Source organism: Mobula birostris, chromosome 22, assembly GCF_030028105.1.
Source record: "Mobula birostris isolate sMobBir1 chromosome 22, sMobBir1.hap1, whole genome shotgun sequence".
Lineage (NCBI taxonomy): Eukaryota > Metazoa > Chordata > Chondrichthyes > Myliobatiformes > Myliobatidae > Mobula > Mobula birostris.
In genome coordinates this window covers 1,184,202-1,203,044 of record NC_092391.1, presented here as the reverse complement: position 1 = coordinate 1,203,044, position 18,843 = coordinate 1,184,202, and the positions used below count along the sequence as shown (strand labels likewise).

General features: G+C 46.1%; 1 protein-coding gene across 7 annotated transcripts in view; it reads left to right on the top strand.

Annotated features, from left to right (window-relative positions):
- The first annotated feature begins 649 nt into the window (after positions 1–649).
- akna (AT-hook transcription factor) overlaps positions 650–18,843 on the top strand; it is a 141,920-nt gene continuing 123,726 nt past the window's right edge. For 4 of the 7 annotated variants that reach the window (XM_072239999.1, XM_072239996.1, XM_072240000.1 and 1 more), the window contains exons 1-3: positions 650–1,556; positions 14,195–14,659; positions 17,609–18,807. In XM_072239999.1, coding sequence (XP_072096100.1) covers positions 14,335–14,659; positions 17,609–18,807 — 1,524 coding nt within the window. In that variant the 5' untranslated portion in view covers positions 650–1,556; positions 14,195–14,334. Of the gene's footprint in view, positions 1,557–5,391; positions 5,554–10,578; positions 10,701–14,194; positions 14,660–17,608; positions 18,808–18,843 lie in introns of those variants that run through there. The other 3 variants (XM_072239997.1, XM_072240001.1, XM_072239998.1) reach the window with 3 other exon arrangements.

Here is an 18,843-nt window from a genome sequence, read left to right as displayed (position 1 = left end):
CTGGAAATTCAAGCAACACACATCAAAGTTGCCGGTGAACGCAGTAGGCCAAGTTGTCGTGAGAATCAGTTTATGGGTCAATTTGCATCGGAACAGTCTTCCGAAGAAGCACCTGGTGAATCTTCGGATTGGTGTGTGGAGTGTTAATGGTCCAGGGTACCATGTGACGTGTTAGTCCTAAACACAATTGACTCCGCAGAGACTGGAAATTGTGTGTGTGTCTGTCTGTCTGTCTGTCTGTGTGTGTGTGGTGACTGTTTTGTGAATGTGTGTGTGTGTTGTTACTGTGTTGTGAATGTGTGTGTGTTGTGAATGTGTGTGTGTGTCTGTCTGTGTGTGTTGTGAATGTGTGTCTGTATGTGTGTGTGTTGTGAATGTGTGTCTGTATGTGTGTGTGTTGTGACTGTGTGTGTGTGTTGTGAATGTGTGTGTATGTGTCTGTTGTGAATGTGTGTGTGTGTGGCCATTGTTTTAATCTCCCTGATTCACACTAGTTTACAGAATCTGCTCTTTAGTTTTAAAATTCACATATTTGATTGTGGCTGATCACCAATAAAGCTTCGAAATGCAAGCGGAGGAAACAGAAACTATCTTTACTGCTGAGCACTTGACAACCCACGGGAAGCGTGAATCACTTCCCTTCCTGCAGCTTTGCTTGATGATCCTGTCTGTGACTGTACCCTCCCCTGACCGTCCTTTTTGTTCCCGAGTTGCCTGTGGGTTTCTTTAACTCTGATACGAACCTCTGGAGAGAGAACCCCCGCTTGTATCTGCCGCTCCGCAAGGAGGGGCAGGCACGGATCTGTGGTTCTGAACAAATGTGTCGAGCCTAATGAACTACCTAAGCCTTTGTCTGGAATTCACGGCTCCCTCCATTGGCTGTTCCTCCCTGTTGTGCAGCAATGAGCCTGTTGGCTTTGTGGGATTTCAGTGCTGGAAACGTGCCAGAGGCCAGGGTGTGCCATAGAATGGAGTTCCTCTGGTCCCCAGCTGCTCAGCTGCACACGGCTCACCTGAGGCCCGGCGGACTTGAACAGGGTAGAAATCGGGGCCAGTCTGTACTGTAATCTGTTTGTTGCGCACTGTCGCTCAGTGAGTACAGCTGAATGGATTTAACTACCTGTGGGATCAGGCAACACTTCACTATTAAACTGAGACTGGCGTTTCAAGCCTTCTTTGTACACGTTTAAGCTGTTTCTGGTAGTGTTGTAGGATAGTATGAGGCTGCAGAAAATAAGGTGACAGGAAGAGCTGAAGAAACTGCACAAAGTGACCAGTCCCTTGACTAAGTCACTGTTTTTCTGTCCCCAGTGCTACCAAACTAAATCCAAGTGGAAATTGTAAATGGAGATGACGTTCTGTGGTTAAATAACTATGCATGTGTCCTTAAAAACATGACAACTCGCTCTGCCTCGCTCTGCGACAACCAGCTTTCCATCGCCTGGTTACTGCTTTGTATTTTGTGGTTACTAAGCTACCTCTCTCAAGTTAGACCACAAAGCTTGCTGGACATTCCAGAGACTACCTTAACCCTCTTCATTCTGGCTGCCAAGATGGTGAGTTCCTGATTTGTCTGGCTGATATTCAATCTGCTTTAGAACAAGTCTGTGCTAGTTAATAAACTAGTTTGAAATTCTCTGAAAATGGTGGATTTTTCCACTTGTTAGCACCAGCCTCTCTCAGTGTCAGGACAGAGGGGTGAGGATTATCCCTGTACCCTTCACCTAATGAGCTTCAGAAAGCACTGCTAGGCCAGAAAGTTCTTTCCTTACTTTATTCCTGCTTTTTCTATCCTAATGACATCATGGGCCAAAGGGCTATACTTAAATTGGAAGCAACACACTTAAAAGTTGCTGGTGAACGCAGCAGGCCAGGCAGCATCTCAAGGAAGAGGTACAGTCGACATTTCGGGCTGAGACCCTTCGTCAGGACTAACTGAAAGAAGAGCTAGTAAGAGATTTGAAAGTGGGAGGGGGAGGGGGAGATCCAAAATGATAGGAGAAGACAGGAGGGAGAGGGATGGAGCCAAGAGCTGGACAGGTGATTGGCAAAGAGGATATGAGAGGATCATGGGACAGGAGGCCCAGGGAGAAATAAAGGGGGAGCGGGGAAGCCCAGAGGTGATATACTGCATCCGGTGCTCCCGATGCGGCCTTCTATATATTGGCGAGACCCGACGCAGACTAGGAGATCGTTTTGCTGAACACCTACGCTCTGTCCACCAGAGAAAGCAGGATTCCCAGTGGCCACACATTTTAATTCCACATCCCATTCCCATTCTGACATGTCTATCCACGGCCTCCTCTACTGTAAAGATGAAGCCACACTCGGGTTGGAGGAACAACACCTTATATTCCGTCTGGGTAGCCTCCAACCAGATGGCATGAACATTGACTTCTCTAACCTGCTAATACCCCACCTCCCCCTCGCACCCCATCCGTTATTTATTTATTATTATTTTTTATATATATATATACATAAAAAATTAATTTTTTTCTCTCTCTCTCTCTTTCTCCCTCTGTCCCTCTCACTATACCCCTTGCCCATCCTCTGGGCTTCCCCCCTCCCCCTTAATAACTGAGTGACTTAAATATGATAAAAATTAAATATCTCCAACCCAATGGCATGAACATTGACTTCTCTAACTTCCATTAATGCCCCTCCTCCCCTTCGTACCTCATCCCCTATTTATTTATTTATTTACCCCCCCCCCCCTTTTTCTCTCTTTTTTCCTCCCTCTGTCCCTCTCACTATACTCCTTGCCCATCCTCTAGGCTCCCCACCTTTCTTTCTCCCTAGGCCTCCCGTCCCATAACCCTCTCATATCCCTTTTGCCAATCACCTGTACAGCTCTTGGCTCTATCCCTCCCCCTCCTGTCTTCTCCTATAATTTTGGATCTCCCCCTTCCCCTCCCACTTTCAAATCTCTTACTAACTCTTCCTTCAGTTAGTCCTGACGAAGGCTCTCGGCCTGAAACGTCGACTGTACCTCTTCCTAGAGATGCTGCCTGGCCTGCTGCGTTCACCAGCAACTTTTAAGTGTGTTGCCTGAAATTCCAGCATCTGCAGATTTCCTTGTGTTTGCATACTTAAACTGGAGGTTGATTAGTCAGGGTATCAAAAGTTATGGGGAGAAGGCAGGAGAATGAGATGAGAGGGAAAATGAATCAGCCACTGTGGAATGGTGGAGCAGACTCAATGGGCCAAATGGCCTAATTCTGCTCCTATGTTTTATGGTCCTTTGCTGTTGTAAACAATCCTCCTGATGGACGTCCAGAATTGGTGGCTCCTGCAATCCCCACACACACAATGTCGAGAGATCATCACCAGACATACCTAATCCTTGTTCTTGTATTTCCCAGTATCCTGCGTACTCGGCTGCAGGTGTGCTGGCTCACCTCTGGCCCCCAGGAGCACCGCTGTCCTCCACGATCTCTCACCTGTGCCTTCCAGAGCCTCCAAACGCAGATCTCATGTCTGTAACCTCTCCCTAACCCGGTACCAATGCCTGTAACTCCCCCCAAGAACCACTTCTCATCTCTGTAAACTGCTCTAACACCTGTCCCCACTTTTGTAATGCCCCCAACACCCAGTCTGTAGGTGGAGGAAAAATGTGTATTCTACAGGTAGGCACGAAATGCTGGAGGAACTCAGCAAGTGGTGCAGCACATTCAGAGGGGAATAAACATCAACCATTCATTCCTCTCCATAGATGTTGCCTGAGCTGCTGAGTTCTTTCGGCAGTTTGTGTGTGCTGCTGTACCATGGGGAGTGAAGGTATGTGAAAGTCAGGTCACTGCTGTACAGCTGGTGACTGCGATGGTAAAGTTTGGCCACAAACCAGACTTCTCAGGCCCCACTGGTTGGTACAGAAGATGCTTTAGGGAATGGAGCCAGTCTCTTCCTTCGTGAGTTATCTGACGCCTCAGAGGTCCAACTCTCCAAGGTCCTGAGTGGTCAAAGAGACAGAGTCAGCTCCTGTAGATAGACATCAACTATGGGTGAATTCATATCTACCTGTTGATATATGACTTTCCTAACGATGCAGACCTCTGCTCCACCACTACTCTATCCAGGCCTTTCAGCATTCAGTGTAATGGACTGAGAATGGGTTCTACAGGTAGATGTGAACTGTCGGCCAGTTTGTACTTACCTACAGAATATACCATTCCAGCACATTTTTGTCTCTATTGCCCTCTTTCATCTTCTTCCCTTCACACTTTGTGCTGATGGATTTGCTGGGATTAACAACCTCTCACATACAATACAGGCAGCATGGGCATGCAAGGAGCAGCATGCTTCCATCCTGCCACAGACACTCCCTCTATGCCCTTCAACTCTCCCCTCTGTGCTCAATCATCAAAAACAGGATTGTTTTGGCACCTTTTCAGTTCTAAGAATCTGAAACATGAACTCAAGATCCATCTCCACAGATGCTGCCTGACCTGTTAAGTATCTGCAGCGTTTGTTAGTTTTATTTCGTATCAGAGTGGCTGCACTCAAGTGTGGCCATTACATATCGCAGCAGAATTAGGCCATTCGGCCCATTGAGTATGATCCTCCATTCCATCATGGCTGATTTTTTTCCAACACCAATCTCTCGCCATCTCTCCATAACCCTTAACCCACTTACTAATCAAGAATCTCTGCCTTAAATACCCCTAATGACTTGACCTCTACAGCCGTCTGTGGCAATGAATTTCACAGATTCACCACCCTCTGGCTGAATCAGTTCCTCCTAAGTCCAGTTGTAAAGGATTGTTCCTTTATTCTGAGGCGATTCCTCATTCCTAGACCCTCCTGTTGATGGAGATCATCTCTGCAATTCAACCCCATCCAGGCCTTTCAGTATCAGTGCACCTAACTTGTCTGTTCATAGCAGTGATGGACAGGGAAGAGTGGTCAAAGAAATAGAGTATCACAGGTAGATGTGAGCTGTGAGTGAGATCCCTGTCATCTCATTCAGAGGAAGGCCATTTATGTTGCAGGGGCCAGGTGTGGTTAGCAATATTGTCTACCTTTTCTCCTCTCTCTGCTCCACACACAGAGGCTGTGGCTCAATGTCTGCTCCAGTATTTCATCATTACTGTTCAACAATTTCATGCCTTCTCTCTCACTTGCTCCAGCATTTAGTGATATATCTAACTCTTTGGTGTTCTATTAATAACTTGAGTCTTGCAAACTCACTTACTATGTGCATGCTGGTTGTAAAACAATTATTCACTGTGCACAATGATGAATGAAACTGCTGTCCTGCCCTCTGATCAGAGATGCAACGCTGAAGGAACTCAGCTGGTCAGGCAGTATCTATGGAGGGGAATATACAGTCGAAGTTCTGAGGTGAGACCTCTCATCAGGTCCAAATTGTTGACCGTTTATTCCCCTCCATAGACGCTGCCTGACTTGCTGAGTTCCTCCAGCGTTTTGTGTGTGTTGCTCTGGATTTCCAGCATCTGCAGGATCTCATGTTTAAGGTCTACGTTACTGTAGACACTCCAGCACCAACGTCAGCCAGGTAAACAGCCAACATTCAATACTGGAACTCCCGGCATGGTGAGTGATCGACCAGCAGAGGGATCAGGAAGTAATTCAGCCTGAGTTATAGCATTTAGGATGTTGTTTTTCAAATGTTGTGCAAGATGTATCCACATTGAAAATGAATATTTGCACTGTGCAAGTAGGTTCTACTTAAGTATTTGGGTGGCCCTGCAATGGGTTCGAATCCTAGTAAACATTTCCTTCATTAGTTGGTCTCTGTTTTGAGAGCCATTGTGTCTTGCTGTTGTGTGCACCTTCTGTTATACCCAGGGCTCACCCTGTGTTAACGTTAAGAGATGACTCTTGAGATTAATTTATATCACCATCTGTAACTCCTGTAATCGTTCTCTTTTTTTCCATCGCTGTGGTATTCAGTGCAAGGGATTTCCTGCCTCCTGTCTAGGTCCCAGATTTGGTGCATTTAAGGTCTGTGAGCCAAGATTATGTCTGGATGCACTGATTGTTCAGGAAGTAACAGACTGGCAGAGTGTCTGCCTGTGACCTCACGTACTGGGGCAACTGGTTTCCAGCTGGAGTTGATTAGAGGTGGACAGTTGGCAGTGATTACAACCTCACAATGTGCTAGAGAATGGCCCAGCCTTTCTTTGCGAACCAAACTCACAGACTGGGGTAGTTGGCTTGCAGAGTTGTTTACAATTTAGAGCACATCTGCCAATTCTGTGTCCCTGTATTGTGGAGGCACATGTGGTTCACTACAAAACTGGGCCTCAAACTTACCCCACAACATTTGGGACCAGTTAGGCACAGATCCCTGTAAATTATCATTTGATTGAATAAGCTGTGTCACATCAAATCTCTGAATGTGTTCAGCACTGATCGTCTGTTACTGTCAGTTCTGCTTTCTCGAGTGTCACACAGTGAAGGAAAGGATTACACTTCCCGCTGGGACTCAGATGTCCTCTCCCTCCATACCCCCCACCCTACATCCTTCCCCCTCCCTCAAACATCCTTCCCCCTCCATCAACCATCCTCTCCCTCCTGTGAACATACTTCCCCCTCCATCAACCATTCTCTCCCTCCCTCAGAAGCACTCTTCACCTCAACCCCACATTCCCTGCACTTCCCTTCACCCAACATCTCATGTTTCAGACTCCTTCTCCCTCAAACGGGCTCTACCTCCCTCAAACACTCCCACCCTTCCCGTGATGTTCTCTCCCCTCATCCCCTCCCCACCCATCCAATATCTCAAGTGTATGAGTCCCTCTCCCTCAAACACTCTCACCTTCTGTCAAACATCCTCCCTTTCCCTCAAATACTCTCCCCTCTCCTCAAACCTCCTCTTGCTCTCTCAGAAGCCCTCTCCCTCTCAGACATCCTCTCCCTCTTTTGGACATCTTTTCCCTCCCTTGGACCACAGGAGCATAAGACATAGCAGCAGAATGTGGCCATTCAGCTCATTGAGTCTGCTCCACCATTTCATCAAGGCTGATCCCGAATCCCATTCAACCCCATACAGCCGCCCTCCCACCAGATCCCTTGATCAGGAACCTATCCACTTTAAATATACCCACAGACTTGGCCTCCACCGCAGTCTGTGGCAGAGCATTCCACAGATTCACCATTCTTTGGCTAAAAAAATTCCTCCTTACTTCTTCTGTAAAAGGTCACCCCTCAATGTTGAGGCTGTGTCCTCTATTTATGGACACTCTCACCAGAGAAAACATCCTCTCCACATCCTCCCTGTCTAGCCCTTTCAACATTTGATAAGTTTCAATGAGATCCCCGTACATTCTTCTAAATTTCCAGAGAGTACAGGCCTAAAACTGCCAAACACTCCTCATATGTTAACCCTTTCATTCCGGGAATCATCCTCGTGAACCTCCTCTGGACTCTCTCCAATGACAACACATCCTTTCTGAGATAAGGGATCCAAAACTGTTGACAATACTCCAAGTGTGGCCTAACTAGTGTATTATAAAGTTTCTGCATTATCTCCTTCCTTTTATATTCCATTCCCCTTGAAATAAATGCCAACGTTGCATTTGCCTTCTTTACCACAGACTCAACTGTGAATTAACCTTCTGGGAGTCTTGCATGAGGACTCCTAAGTCCCTCTGCACCTCTGATATTTGAATTTTCTCCCCATTTAGATAATAGTCTGTACTATTGTTCCTTTTACCAAAATGCATTATCATACATTTCCCAACACTGTATTCTATCTGCCACTTTTTTGCCAATTCTTCTAACTTGCCTAAGTCCTTCTGCAATTGCATTGCTTCCTCAGCACTACCTGCCCCTCCACCTATGATCATATCATCCACAAACGTTGCCACAAAGCCATCAATTCCACTATTTAAATTATTGACAAACAATGTGAAAAGCAGCGGTCCCAATACTGACCTCTGAGGAAAACCACTAGTCTCTGGCAGCCAACCAGAAAAGGCCCCTTTTATTCCTACTTGTTGACTCCTGCCTGTCAGCCATTCCTCTATCCATGCCAGTATCTTTCCTGTGACGCCATTGGATTTTATCTTGTTAAGCAGCCTCATGTGAGGCACCTTATCAAATACCTTCTGAAAATCCAAGTAAATGACATCCACTGCCTCTCCTTTGTCCACCCTGCTTGTTACTGCCTCGAAAAATTCTAACAGATTTGTCAGGCAAGATTTTCCTTCACAGAAACCATGCTGACTTTGACTTATTTTATTATTAGTCTCCAAGAACCTCAAAACCACATCCTTAATAATGGACTCCAACACTTTCCCAACCACTGAGGTTAGGCTAACTGGCCTATAATTTCCTTTCTTTTCCCTTCCTCCCTTCTTAATGAGCGGAGTGACATTTGCAATTTTCCAATCCTCCGAGACCATGCCAGAATCAAGTGATTCTTGAAAGATCATGACCAATGCATCCGTTATCTCTTCTGCAACCTCTCTCAGGACTCTGGGTTGTAGTCCATCTGGTCCAGGTGACTTATCCACCCTAAGACCTTTCAGTTTGCCCAGCACTTTTTCCTTTGTAATAACAATAGCACTCACTCCTGCTCCCTGACACTCACAGACCTCTGGCACACTGCTAGTGTCTTCCACAGTGAAGACAGCTGCAAAGTACCCATTAAGTTCATCTGCCATTTCTATATCCCCCATTACTATCTCACCAGCATCATTTTTCCAGTGGTCCAATATCAACCCTCATCTCCCTTTTATTCTTTACATAACTGAAAAAACTTTTAGTACCCTGCTTTATATTATCAGCTAGTTTGCCCTCATATTTCACCTTTTCCCTACTTATAGCTTCTTTAGTTGCCTTTTGTTGGATTTTAAGACCTTCCCAATCATCTAATTTCTCATTCACTTTTGCTACCTTATATGCCCTTTCCTTGGCTTTCATGCAGTCCTTAACTTCCCTTGTTGGCCACGGTTGCCTACCCCTGCCATCTGAGAACTAATTCTTCTGTGGGACATATCTATCCTGTGCCTTGTGAACTATCCCCAGAAACCAGCCATCTCTGCTCTGCCAACATCCCCACCAGTATCCCCCTCCAATCCACCTAGGCAAGCTCCTGTCTCATGACTGTAATTCCCTTTATTCTATTGCAATGCTGATTTATGTGACTTATTCTTCTCCCTCTCAAATTACAGTATGAATTCAATCATATTATGGTCACTGCCTCCTCAGGGTTCCTTTATGTTAAGCTGACTAATAAACTCTGGGTTATTACACAACACCCAGTCGAAGATAACCTTTCCCTAGTAGGCTTAAGAACAAGCTGCTGTAACGAGCCATCTGGTAGGCATTCAACAAGTGCTCTCTCTCTTGCTATTTGATACCAATCTGATTTCCCAATCCCCTTGCTATTGAAGTCCCCCATTACATTTGTGACATTACCCTTATTACATGCCCTTTCCAGCTCCCTTTGCAATCTCAACTCCACACCTTGGCTTTGGGCACCTATATATGATTCCCAAAATATTTTTTTTTACCCTTGCAATTTCTTAACTCCACCCACAGAGATTCCACATTTTCTGACCCTATGTCATCTCTTTCTAGAGATATAATTCCATCTCTTACCGGTAGAGCCACATCACCACCTACAGCTTCCTACCTGTTCTTTCAGTACAAAATATATCCATAAGACCATAAGACATGGGAGCAGAATTAGGCCATCTGGCCCATTAAGTCTGCTCCACCATTCAATCATGGCTGATTTTTTTTAAATCTCCTCCTGAACTCCAGATCCCAGCCTTCTCCCTGTAACCTTTGATGCCATGTCCAATCAAGAACCGATCAATCTCTGCTTTAAATACACCCAACCACCTGGCCTCCACAGCTGCATGTGGCGTATCCTTTGATGTTAAACCCCCAACTATGACCTTCTCTCAGCTACGACTCAGTGATACCCACAACGTCATACCGACTAATCTCTAATTGCACCACGAGTTCTTTGCCCTTATGAATTTTGCCTCTGTGGAACAACTTAACTCTTTACTCTGACTGTAGTTGAAACCAATCATTGGCTCGTCCTTCCTTACATTCATATTATATATTACATTATCTACTTGTAAACCTGTTGGCTCATCCTCAGCTCTATCATACTGATTCCCATCCCTTGCCATATTAGTTTAAACCACTCCCAACATCTTTAGCAAACCTCCCCACAAGGATGTGGGCCCCTCAGATTCAAGTGCAACTTGTCCCTTTTTGTATAGGTCACACCTGCTCAGAAGAGGTCCCAATGATCCAGAAATCTGAAGACCTGCCCCCTGCTCCAACTCATTAGCCACGCTTTTATCCACCACCTCATTCTATTCCTATCATCACTGTCATGTGGCACAGGCTCCAGTCTTGAGATTACTACCCTTGAGGTCCTGCTTCTCAGCTTCCTTCCTAACTCCCTGTATTCTGTTTTCAGGACTTCCTCCCTGTTTCTTGCTGTGTCATTGGTACCAATATGTACCACGACCTCTGGCTGCTCACCCTCCACTTTCAGGATAATGTGGACGTGTTCTGAAATATCATGGACCCTGGCACCTGGGATGCAAACTACCATCCGTGTTTCCTTTTCACACCCACAGAATCGTCTATCTGTCCCCTGACTATAGAGTCCCTTGTTACTGCTGCCACCCTCTTCAGTTTCCTGTCCTTCTGAGACACTGGACCCGACCCAGTGCCAGGGGCACGGCCACTGTTGCTTCCTCCAGGTAAGTCATCCCCCACAACAGTACTCAAAATGAAATACTTATTGTCGAAGGGAATGGCTACAGGAGTGCTCTCCACAATCTGACACTCTCCATTCTCTCTCCTGACAGTCACACATTTATCTGTCTCCCGTAGCCTTGGGGTGACAACCTCCCTGTAGCTCCTGTCTATCACCTCCTCACTTTCCTTATCAAGCCGAAGGTTACTGAGCTGCAGCTCCAGTTCCCTAACACAGTCTGTAAGGAGCTGCCTCTCGATGCACCTGGTGCAGATGTGGCCATCGGGGAGGCTGGAAGTCTCCTAGAAATCCTACACCTGACACCCAGAACAGAACACTGGCTCTGCAGACATACCCCCTATCCTATGAAGAGTTATTTCAGAAAAAATGAAATAAGAAATAAGGAATAAACTTGCCTATTTACCTTGCCTCTGTCTGTTCTCACTGGAACCCTGCTGAGCCAAAGCCTTACTACTTTGCCTCAAACTACTCCGATGACAACAGCTCCCACCATGACCGCTCCTTTGAAAACCCTCTCCCTCTCCCGGACATCCTCTCCCCCCTCAGAAGCCCTTACCCTCCCTCAGAAGCCCTCGCCCTCTGTCGCACATCACTCCCAGGGAGTGAGACAGTGATCTGTAACTCGAGGACAGAGACAGTGATCTGGACGTCAAGGACAGAGACAGCAGTCTATAACACAGGGAAGACACAGTGACCTGTAGCTTGGAGACAGAGACAACCCAAATTAGTTGACACATCTTCCATGTCGTGACAGTAACTGCTGTTTCAGAATTACTTCATTGGTTATATTGTGAACTGTTGAAGGATACTGAAAAACTCAAGTCCTTTCAGGCCTTCTCAGCATGTCCTCTCCACTGCATTGAGTATAGGAGGTGGGATATAATGTTGAAATTGTGTAAGGCATTGGTAAGGCCAAATTTGGAGTATTGTGTACAGTTCTGGTCACTGAATTATAGGAAGGATGTTAACAAAATCGAGAGAGTGCAGAGGAGGTTTACTAAAATGTTGCCTGGGTTTCATCTCCTAAATTACAGAGAAAGGTTGAACAAGTTAGGTCTTTATTCTTTGGAGCGTAGAAGGTTGAGGGGAGACTTGATAGAGGTATTTAAAATTATGAGGGGGATAGATAGAGTTGACGTGGATAGGCTTTTTCCATTGAGAGTGAGGGAGATTCAAACAAGAGGACATGAGTTGAAAGTTAAAGGGCAAAAGTTTAGGGGTAACGTGAGGAGGAATTTCTTTACTCAGAGAGTGGTAGCTGTGCGGAACGGGCTTTCAGCAGAAGTGGTTGAGGCAGGTTCAATGTTGTCGTTTGAAGTTAACTTGGATAGATATATGGACAGGAAAGGAATGGAGGGTTATGGGATGAGTGCAGGTCGGTGGGACTAGGTGAGAGTAAGAGTTCGGCACGGACTATAGAAGGGTCGAGATGGCCTGTTTCCGCGCCGTATTTGTTATATGGTTATATGTTATATGGTTATACTAGCTGCAGTTTACTGATGCCAGAATCCTTCTGGGTCTGTAGCTGGAGGCCTGCAGTAACCATGGAGATATGTCAAAGGCAGCAAGATCAGAAAGCTTTGTACTCATTTCCCAAGAATCCTCAATTCACTAGAAGTCCCAGTAATGTACATTCCTAAGTGGATGGAGAATTGGTAAGCTTGCCTCACATCCTATTAACTATATGTGACTCTCTCTAACAGTGAGAGAGAGACAGTCGTTTCTTCCATCTCTTTGGACCCAGTGATATTTCATGGCAGTCATCAAATAGCCTCATCCGTGTTCAGCTTATACAATGGCATTTGGCTGCCTGGACCCTGTCTCTCAACTAATTGCCCACCCACTGTGTAATCTTTAAGAGTAGTTGTGTTGCCATAACGGTCCTGTGGATCTCGGTGTTGTTTAAGAGGATGTATTGGGGACCCAACCACTACGTTTCCTGCCGTGTTGATCCAGTGTCAGTGATACACCTTTGACTGCAGAATGCACACTCCCTTCCCACCTCCCTCTCGTTCCTGCATCTTCACACATCTTGTACCAGAAAACAAGAGAAACTCTGCGGATGCCCGAAATCCAAGCAACACACACAAAATGCTGGAGGAACTCAGCAGGCCAGGCAGCCTCTATGAAAAAGAGTAAAAAGTCGATGTTTTGGACTGAGATCTCGGCCTGAAACATCGACTATTTACTCTTTTCCATAGACGCTGCCTTGCCTGCTGAGTTCCTCCAGCATTTTGTGTGTGCTGCTTGTACCAGAAAACGGGCCTTTTACAACCAGCATCAGCTTCGTGTCACAATTGAAGAGTTGGCAAGTCGGTGACATCACATTCGAATGAGCCGCTCCACACCCGCTCACCCAACATAAATACTGTGGCAGGTTGACTCCATCTCTTGGGATTTTTGATGAAGGAAAGTGATGTCCCAGATGTTGTTTATCAGCTTATAAATTACAGGTATGGTGCTCTGAGTGGCTGCTGTGTGAACCTTCTGTTTTCTGTCCTGCAGACTGATTCCTCACACAGCTTCTACCAGTAGCAGCCAGGGTACACTGTTATCAATACAGCTAGCTGTTTTCCAGTGCTGTCTGACGTTTGTGTGTAGAGTGCCCATTGGTGATAATGAGACAACATTGACAGTGGTGGACCAGGAATTCTCAGGTTGTAAGATTCTAGTGTTCAGAGCCAACATTGTTGAACTAAAATCTACTGTTTTTAAACCTCTTTCTCTTGCTGACGGAACAGCAAAAGTTAATATTAATTATACCAACTGCGTTGAAAAGGAGAATAGAGTAGTACAAGTCCACGGCAACAACAGAGCAGACAGAGTGTTAAAGAAGATATGTTCGCTTCCACTAGTCAGAGCACTGAGCTCAACAATTGGGAAGTCACGCTTCAGGTGTAGAGGACGTCGGTCGGGCCACACTTGGAGTATCATGTGGATTTCTAGTGCTGCCACTACATGAGGGATATGGAGGCTTTGGAAGTGGTACAGAAGAGGTTTACCAGGAAGATCTCTGGATTGGAGGGTATGAGAAGACGGTGGGCAAGCTTGTATTATTTTCTCTGAAGAGCTGTAGGCTGAGGACCAAGTTTTTTCACATAGAGAGTGCTGGATGCTTGGAACATGCTGCCAGGGGAGGTGGTTGAAGCAGATACAATAGTGATGTTTAAGAGACATTGTAGAAAGGCACATGAATATGCAGGGTTGATGGGATATGGACTGTGCGCAGGCAGATGGGATTAGTTGAGATTAGCATTATATTCAGCAGAGACATTATGAGCCGAAGGGCCTGTTTGCCTGCTGTACGATTGTATGTTCAACTTACTTTCACCTATTTTGTGCATGACCTCTGAATATTTCTTTGCTAATGCTCAGTTAATGTAATGCTAAGTGACAAGCTGACAGAATAGATCAGCCTGTGTTTGCTGAATACTTTTCCAGGATACCCTGAAATACATTATTGTTTCATTTTTGCAGACTGAGTGCTGAGTTACTGAAGAAACAATAACCAATCAAAAAGCAAGGGCCCAGCAAATCCTCACCAGGGATAGAATGGAAGGTTACTCTTTCTCCAGCTCCCGTAGTGCTTCTGTGGTAGAATGAGGTGATGCCACGGGATGGAAGTCTCTGGAACACAGGAGCTGGACACAGACCTGGAGCCAGAACCCGACCTCGAAGACCAGGATGAAGATATTTTCAGTCACATGGACGAGAACGGGATAATCAGAATGGAGGAGGTTGATGAATATTATCTGCAGAACGCCCTGGGACTGGAAGAGAGTTTAGAAACTGATGCGCACAATGACCCTAAAATGGGCTTCCCGGAAAACCCACAGGACTCCGTGGATGAGGAGAGCTTTAACATCAGTGAATTTCAGGATTCGGATGCTGCTCCATTGTCGCTGTCTTCAGAGGAAGATCCAAGCCCCAGCCATCTGATGTGTAAGTAATTTGGTGCCCTGCACACTTTGGAAATGATCTGTGCTGCAGCTGTTATCTGCCTTTAAGCTCATTATGAGGATTTGAATGATCTAATCCACAAGACTGTGAGGGAGGTACAGATTTACCAAATGTTCAGCACAGGGAGGCGACACCTGCGGCTGATGTGGTTTGCATTTCCACTGTAGTTGTGCAGAATCAGGTAAACTGATTTGACAAAAGGCCATTTTATTGCACGTACTTAATTCATTATTTACATTGAACATTTACATTAGTAAGGGCAGGAGATAGAACATAGAAAACTGCAGCACATTACAGGCCTTTCGGCCCACAATGTTGCACCGACCATGCAACCTACTCTAGAAACTGCCAAGAGTTACCCCACCGCACAGCCCCCTATTTTTCTAAGTTCCATGTACCTAACTAAGAGTCACTTAAAGGCCCTTTTGTATCTGCCTCCACCACCATCACTGGCAATGCATTACATGCACCCACCACTCTCTGTGTGGAAAAACTTACCCCTGACATCCCCCCTCTACCTGCATTATTGCTTGTTCCACAGCCTAACTTGACTGACAGTTTAGACAGAAGTTCAGCTTGGTCAAACCAGTTTGGAGTTTTAGTTCCAATCTGCTGCTTCTGTTTGTACAGGTGAAGCGAGGTCTGACTGAACACACATATTAAACCATGAAAAACTCATGTCACCAGAATTCCTTCTCTATACCCTGCTGGATTTTCACAGCTATCCCACTGACTCTTTGAGACAAAGTCCTCCGCCAGAATGTTGAATCAGCAGACACGTTGGGTTCCAGCTACTGACATGTCCCTTCTTACACTGAACCTCACCTTTCTTGTGGCTGCATTTTCTGTTTTTGTCATATAATACAGCACTTACAGCCAAATTAGTTCCTAAATCAGTGAAACATCCATTTTAAATGACTTAGAAGGTACAAAGTTCAAAGTACATCTATCATCAAGGTATGTATACTGTATACAACCTCGAGACACGTCTCCTTACAGACAACCACAAAACAAAGAAACCCAGTATGGACTGGGTGTGAACTGAGTGTGGACCGGGTGTGTACTGCATGTAGACTGGGTATGGACAGGGTGCATACCAGGTGTACTGTGTGTAGACTAGGTGTGTACCAGCTGTGTACTGGGTGTATGCTGCCTGTAGACCAGGTGAGTACAGGGTGTATACTGTATATAGACCGGATGTGACCTGGGTGTGAACCAGGTGTGGACTGGATATCAACTGGATGTACATCGGGTGGGTACTGTGGGTAGATAGGCTGTAGACTGGATGTGTACAGGGTGCCTGTACCCGTTTACTTCTATGGAAGCCGCTGCACAGTGTGTGTACTGGGTGTGGACAGGCTGCAGACTGGGTGTGGACAGGCTGTTGGACCGGCTGTGTACCGGGTGTGGGCCGGTTATGGACTGGGTGTGGATTGGGTGTGTACCAGGTGTGTACTGGGTGCCTGCAGGGGTGTTGACAGGGTGCCTGTACCCGTTTACTTCTATGGAAGCCACTGCACTGTGTGGGTACTGGGATTTGACTAAGTGTGGACCTGGTGTGGATCGGGTGAGGACAGAGTCTGTACTGTGTATAGATAGGCTGTGGACCAGATGTGGACTGGATGTGTATTGGGTGTGTACCAGGTGTGTAGTTGCTGCATTGTGTGTGCACTGGGATTGGACTGAGTGTGGACTGGTTGTGGACTGGGTGTAGACCGGTTATGTACTGGGTGTGTACTGGGTGTAGACCGGTTATGTACTGGGTGTGTACTGGGTGTAGACCGGTTATGTACTGGTTGTGGACTGGGTGTAGACCGGTTATGTACTGGGTGTGTACTGGGTGTAGACCGGTTATGTACTGGGTGTGTACTGGGTGTAGACCGGTTATGTACTGGGTGTGTACTGGGTGTAGACCGGTTATGTACTGGGTGTGTACTGGGTGTAGACCGGTTATGTACTGGGTGTGTACGGGGCATGGACCGGTTGTGGATCAGTTAGTCATAGTCATAGTCATACTTTATTGATCCCGGGGGAAATTGGTTTTCATTGCAGTTGCACCATAAATAATTAAATAGTAATAGAACCATAAATAGTTAAATAATAATATGTAAATTATGCCAGTAAATTATGAAATAAGTCCAGGACCAGCCTATTGCCTCAGGGTGTCTGACCCTCCAAGGGAGGAGTTGTAAAGTTTGATGGCCACAGGCAGGAATGACTTCCTATGACACTTTGTGTTGCACCTCGGAGGAATGAGTCTCTGGCTGAATGTACTGCTGTGCCCACCCAGTACATTATGTAGTTGGATGCATCAGCAAGGGAGATGAGGCTGAGTACAGGGCTACGGTAGGAAACTTTGTCACATGGTGTGAGTAGAATTATCTGCAGCTTAATGTGAAAAAGACTAAGGAGCTGGTGGTAGACCTGAGGAGAGCTAAGGTATCGGTGACCCCTGTTTCCATCCAGGGGGTCAGTGTGGACATGGTGGAGGGTTACAAATACCTGGGGATACGAATTGACAATAAACTGGACTGGTCAAAGAACACGGAGGCTGTCTACAGGAAGGGACAGAGCCAACTCTATTTCCTGAGGAGTCTGAGGTCCCTTAACATCTGCCGGACGATGCTGAGGATGTTCTACGAGTTATGTATTGGGTTTGGACTGGGTGTGGACCAGGTGTGTATTGGGTGTATACTGCCTATAGACCAGCTGAGTACAGGGTGTGGACCGGTTGCGTACAGGGTGCGTACTGGGTGTGTACGGGGTGCAGACCGGTTGCGGACAGTGCGGACCACGTGTGTGCTACGTGTGGACCGTGTGTGTACTGGATGTGGACCGGGTGGGTACTAAGTCTGGACTGGGTATAGACTACACTGGTCTGTGTCAATAATCAAAATATCCCTTTGTCCTTTATCCCTCTCCGACTTGTAGATGAATCAGACCCACAGGAGGACGACGAGATTCTCAATGATCAGCATTATGAGCAAGGTCAACAAAGTGACAAAACTGAAGATGAGAAGGATCTGGGATCCCATAACTTTCAAAATGAACTGGTTTCAGTGGAGCTCAAGGAAGATGAAGAGGATTACCCTGACCTGCTGTACAAAAAGGAACTTGCAGAAACATATCCAGACACGATCAGAGACTTGTGGGGCCAGTATAGAAAAACACCAAGTATACTAAATCATGGCGATGACTTCCCAGTGCAAAGAATAAAGGACAACAATAAGAAACTTTCTGATCAGCCCGTTGGGCGAAATAACCGCTCAAAAACACAGGGTAAATATTCTTCCCTAGCAGTTCATGATTATTATTCTGAAGACTTTGAAACAAGGTACTCCAATGATGTAGGTCATCTTGGAGGTGTGTTAGAACTGTTCGATAACAGCAGACGATGTGCCAGTGAACCCAAGAAGGAAGGAGAGGATAACTCTTCATTGAGTCACTCGGGGTTCCGCTTTAATGAGGTGATGCTGGAACGCCTCTCAGTTGAGGACAGGGCGAATGAAGCAGATATTGAGGCTGAAAGTATTCCTGGGTCGTCATGTTCTGACAGCGTTGGAGAATCAGTGGGAGGAAGTCCTACAAAAGGAAGAACTTCTGTAAAAGATCCATGGTGTGGTAACAAAAGACATGATCAAATCAGACATCCTGAGGTCAGTAAATCAGCATCTAATGGCCACATTGAGTTAAACAATTGTCAAACACACCCACATCCTAGTAAACCATTAACAAATAAGAACAGCCAGCAGATAAAAACTCTAAACCCCCAAAGAGGAACAGTTAAACAAAGAACATCAACAAAGCCACTTTCACGAAAGATTAGCTCAGAAACCGCAATTTATGGCCGGGGTCAGCTTAACTACCCGGTACCAGACTTCTCTAAGGTGGAGCCCCGCGTTAAGTTCCCCAAGGATGAGCAGGTCTACCAGAAGCCCAAGAGGAAGGTTACTGCCTTGGTGAAGAGCAGAACAGAACCCCATCTTCTCCATTCTCCTGCCGAAATTGTTCGCCAGGTGCTGCAGAACAGCAGTGAGTGCCCTGTCATCACACCGACACCGTCCGAGGTCAAGGTGCTCGAAGAGTTCAGGTGCCCACAACAAGCCACTGAGATGGTCTATCAACTGCAGGTAAGAAGCCAGGAGCTCGGTGGCTGGACTTTAAAA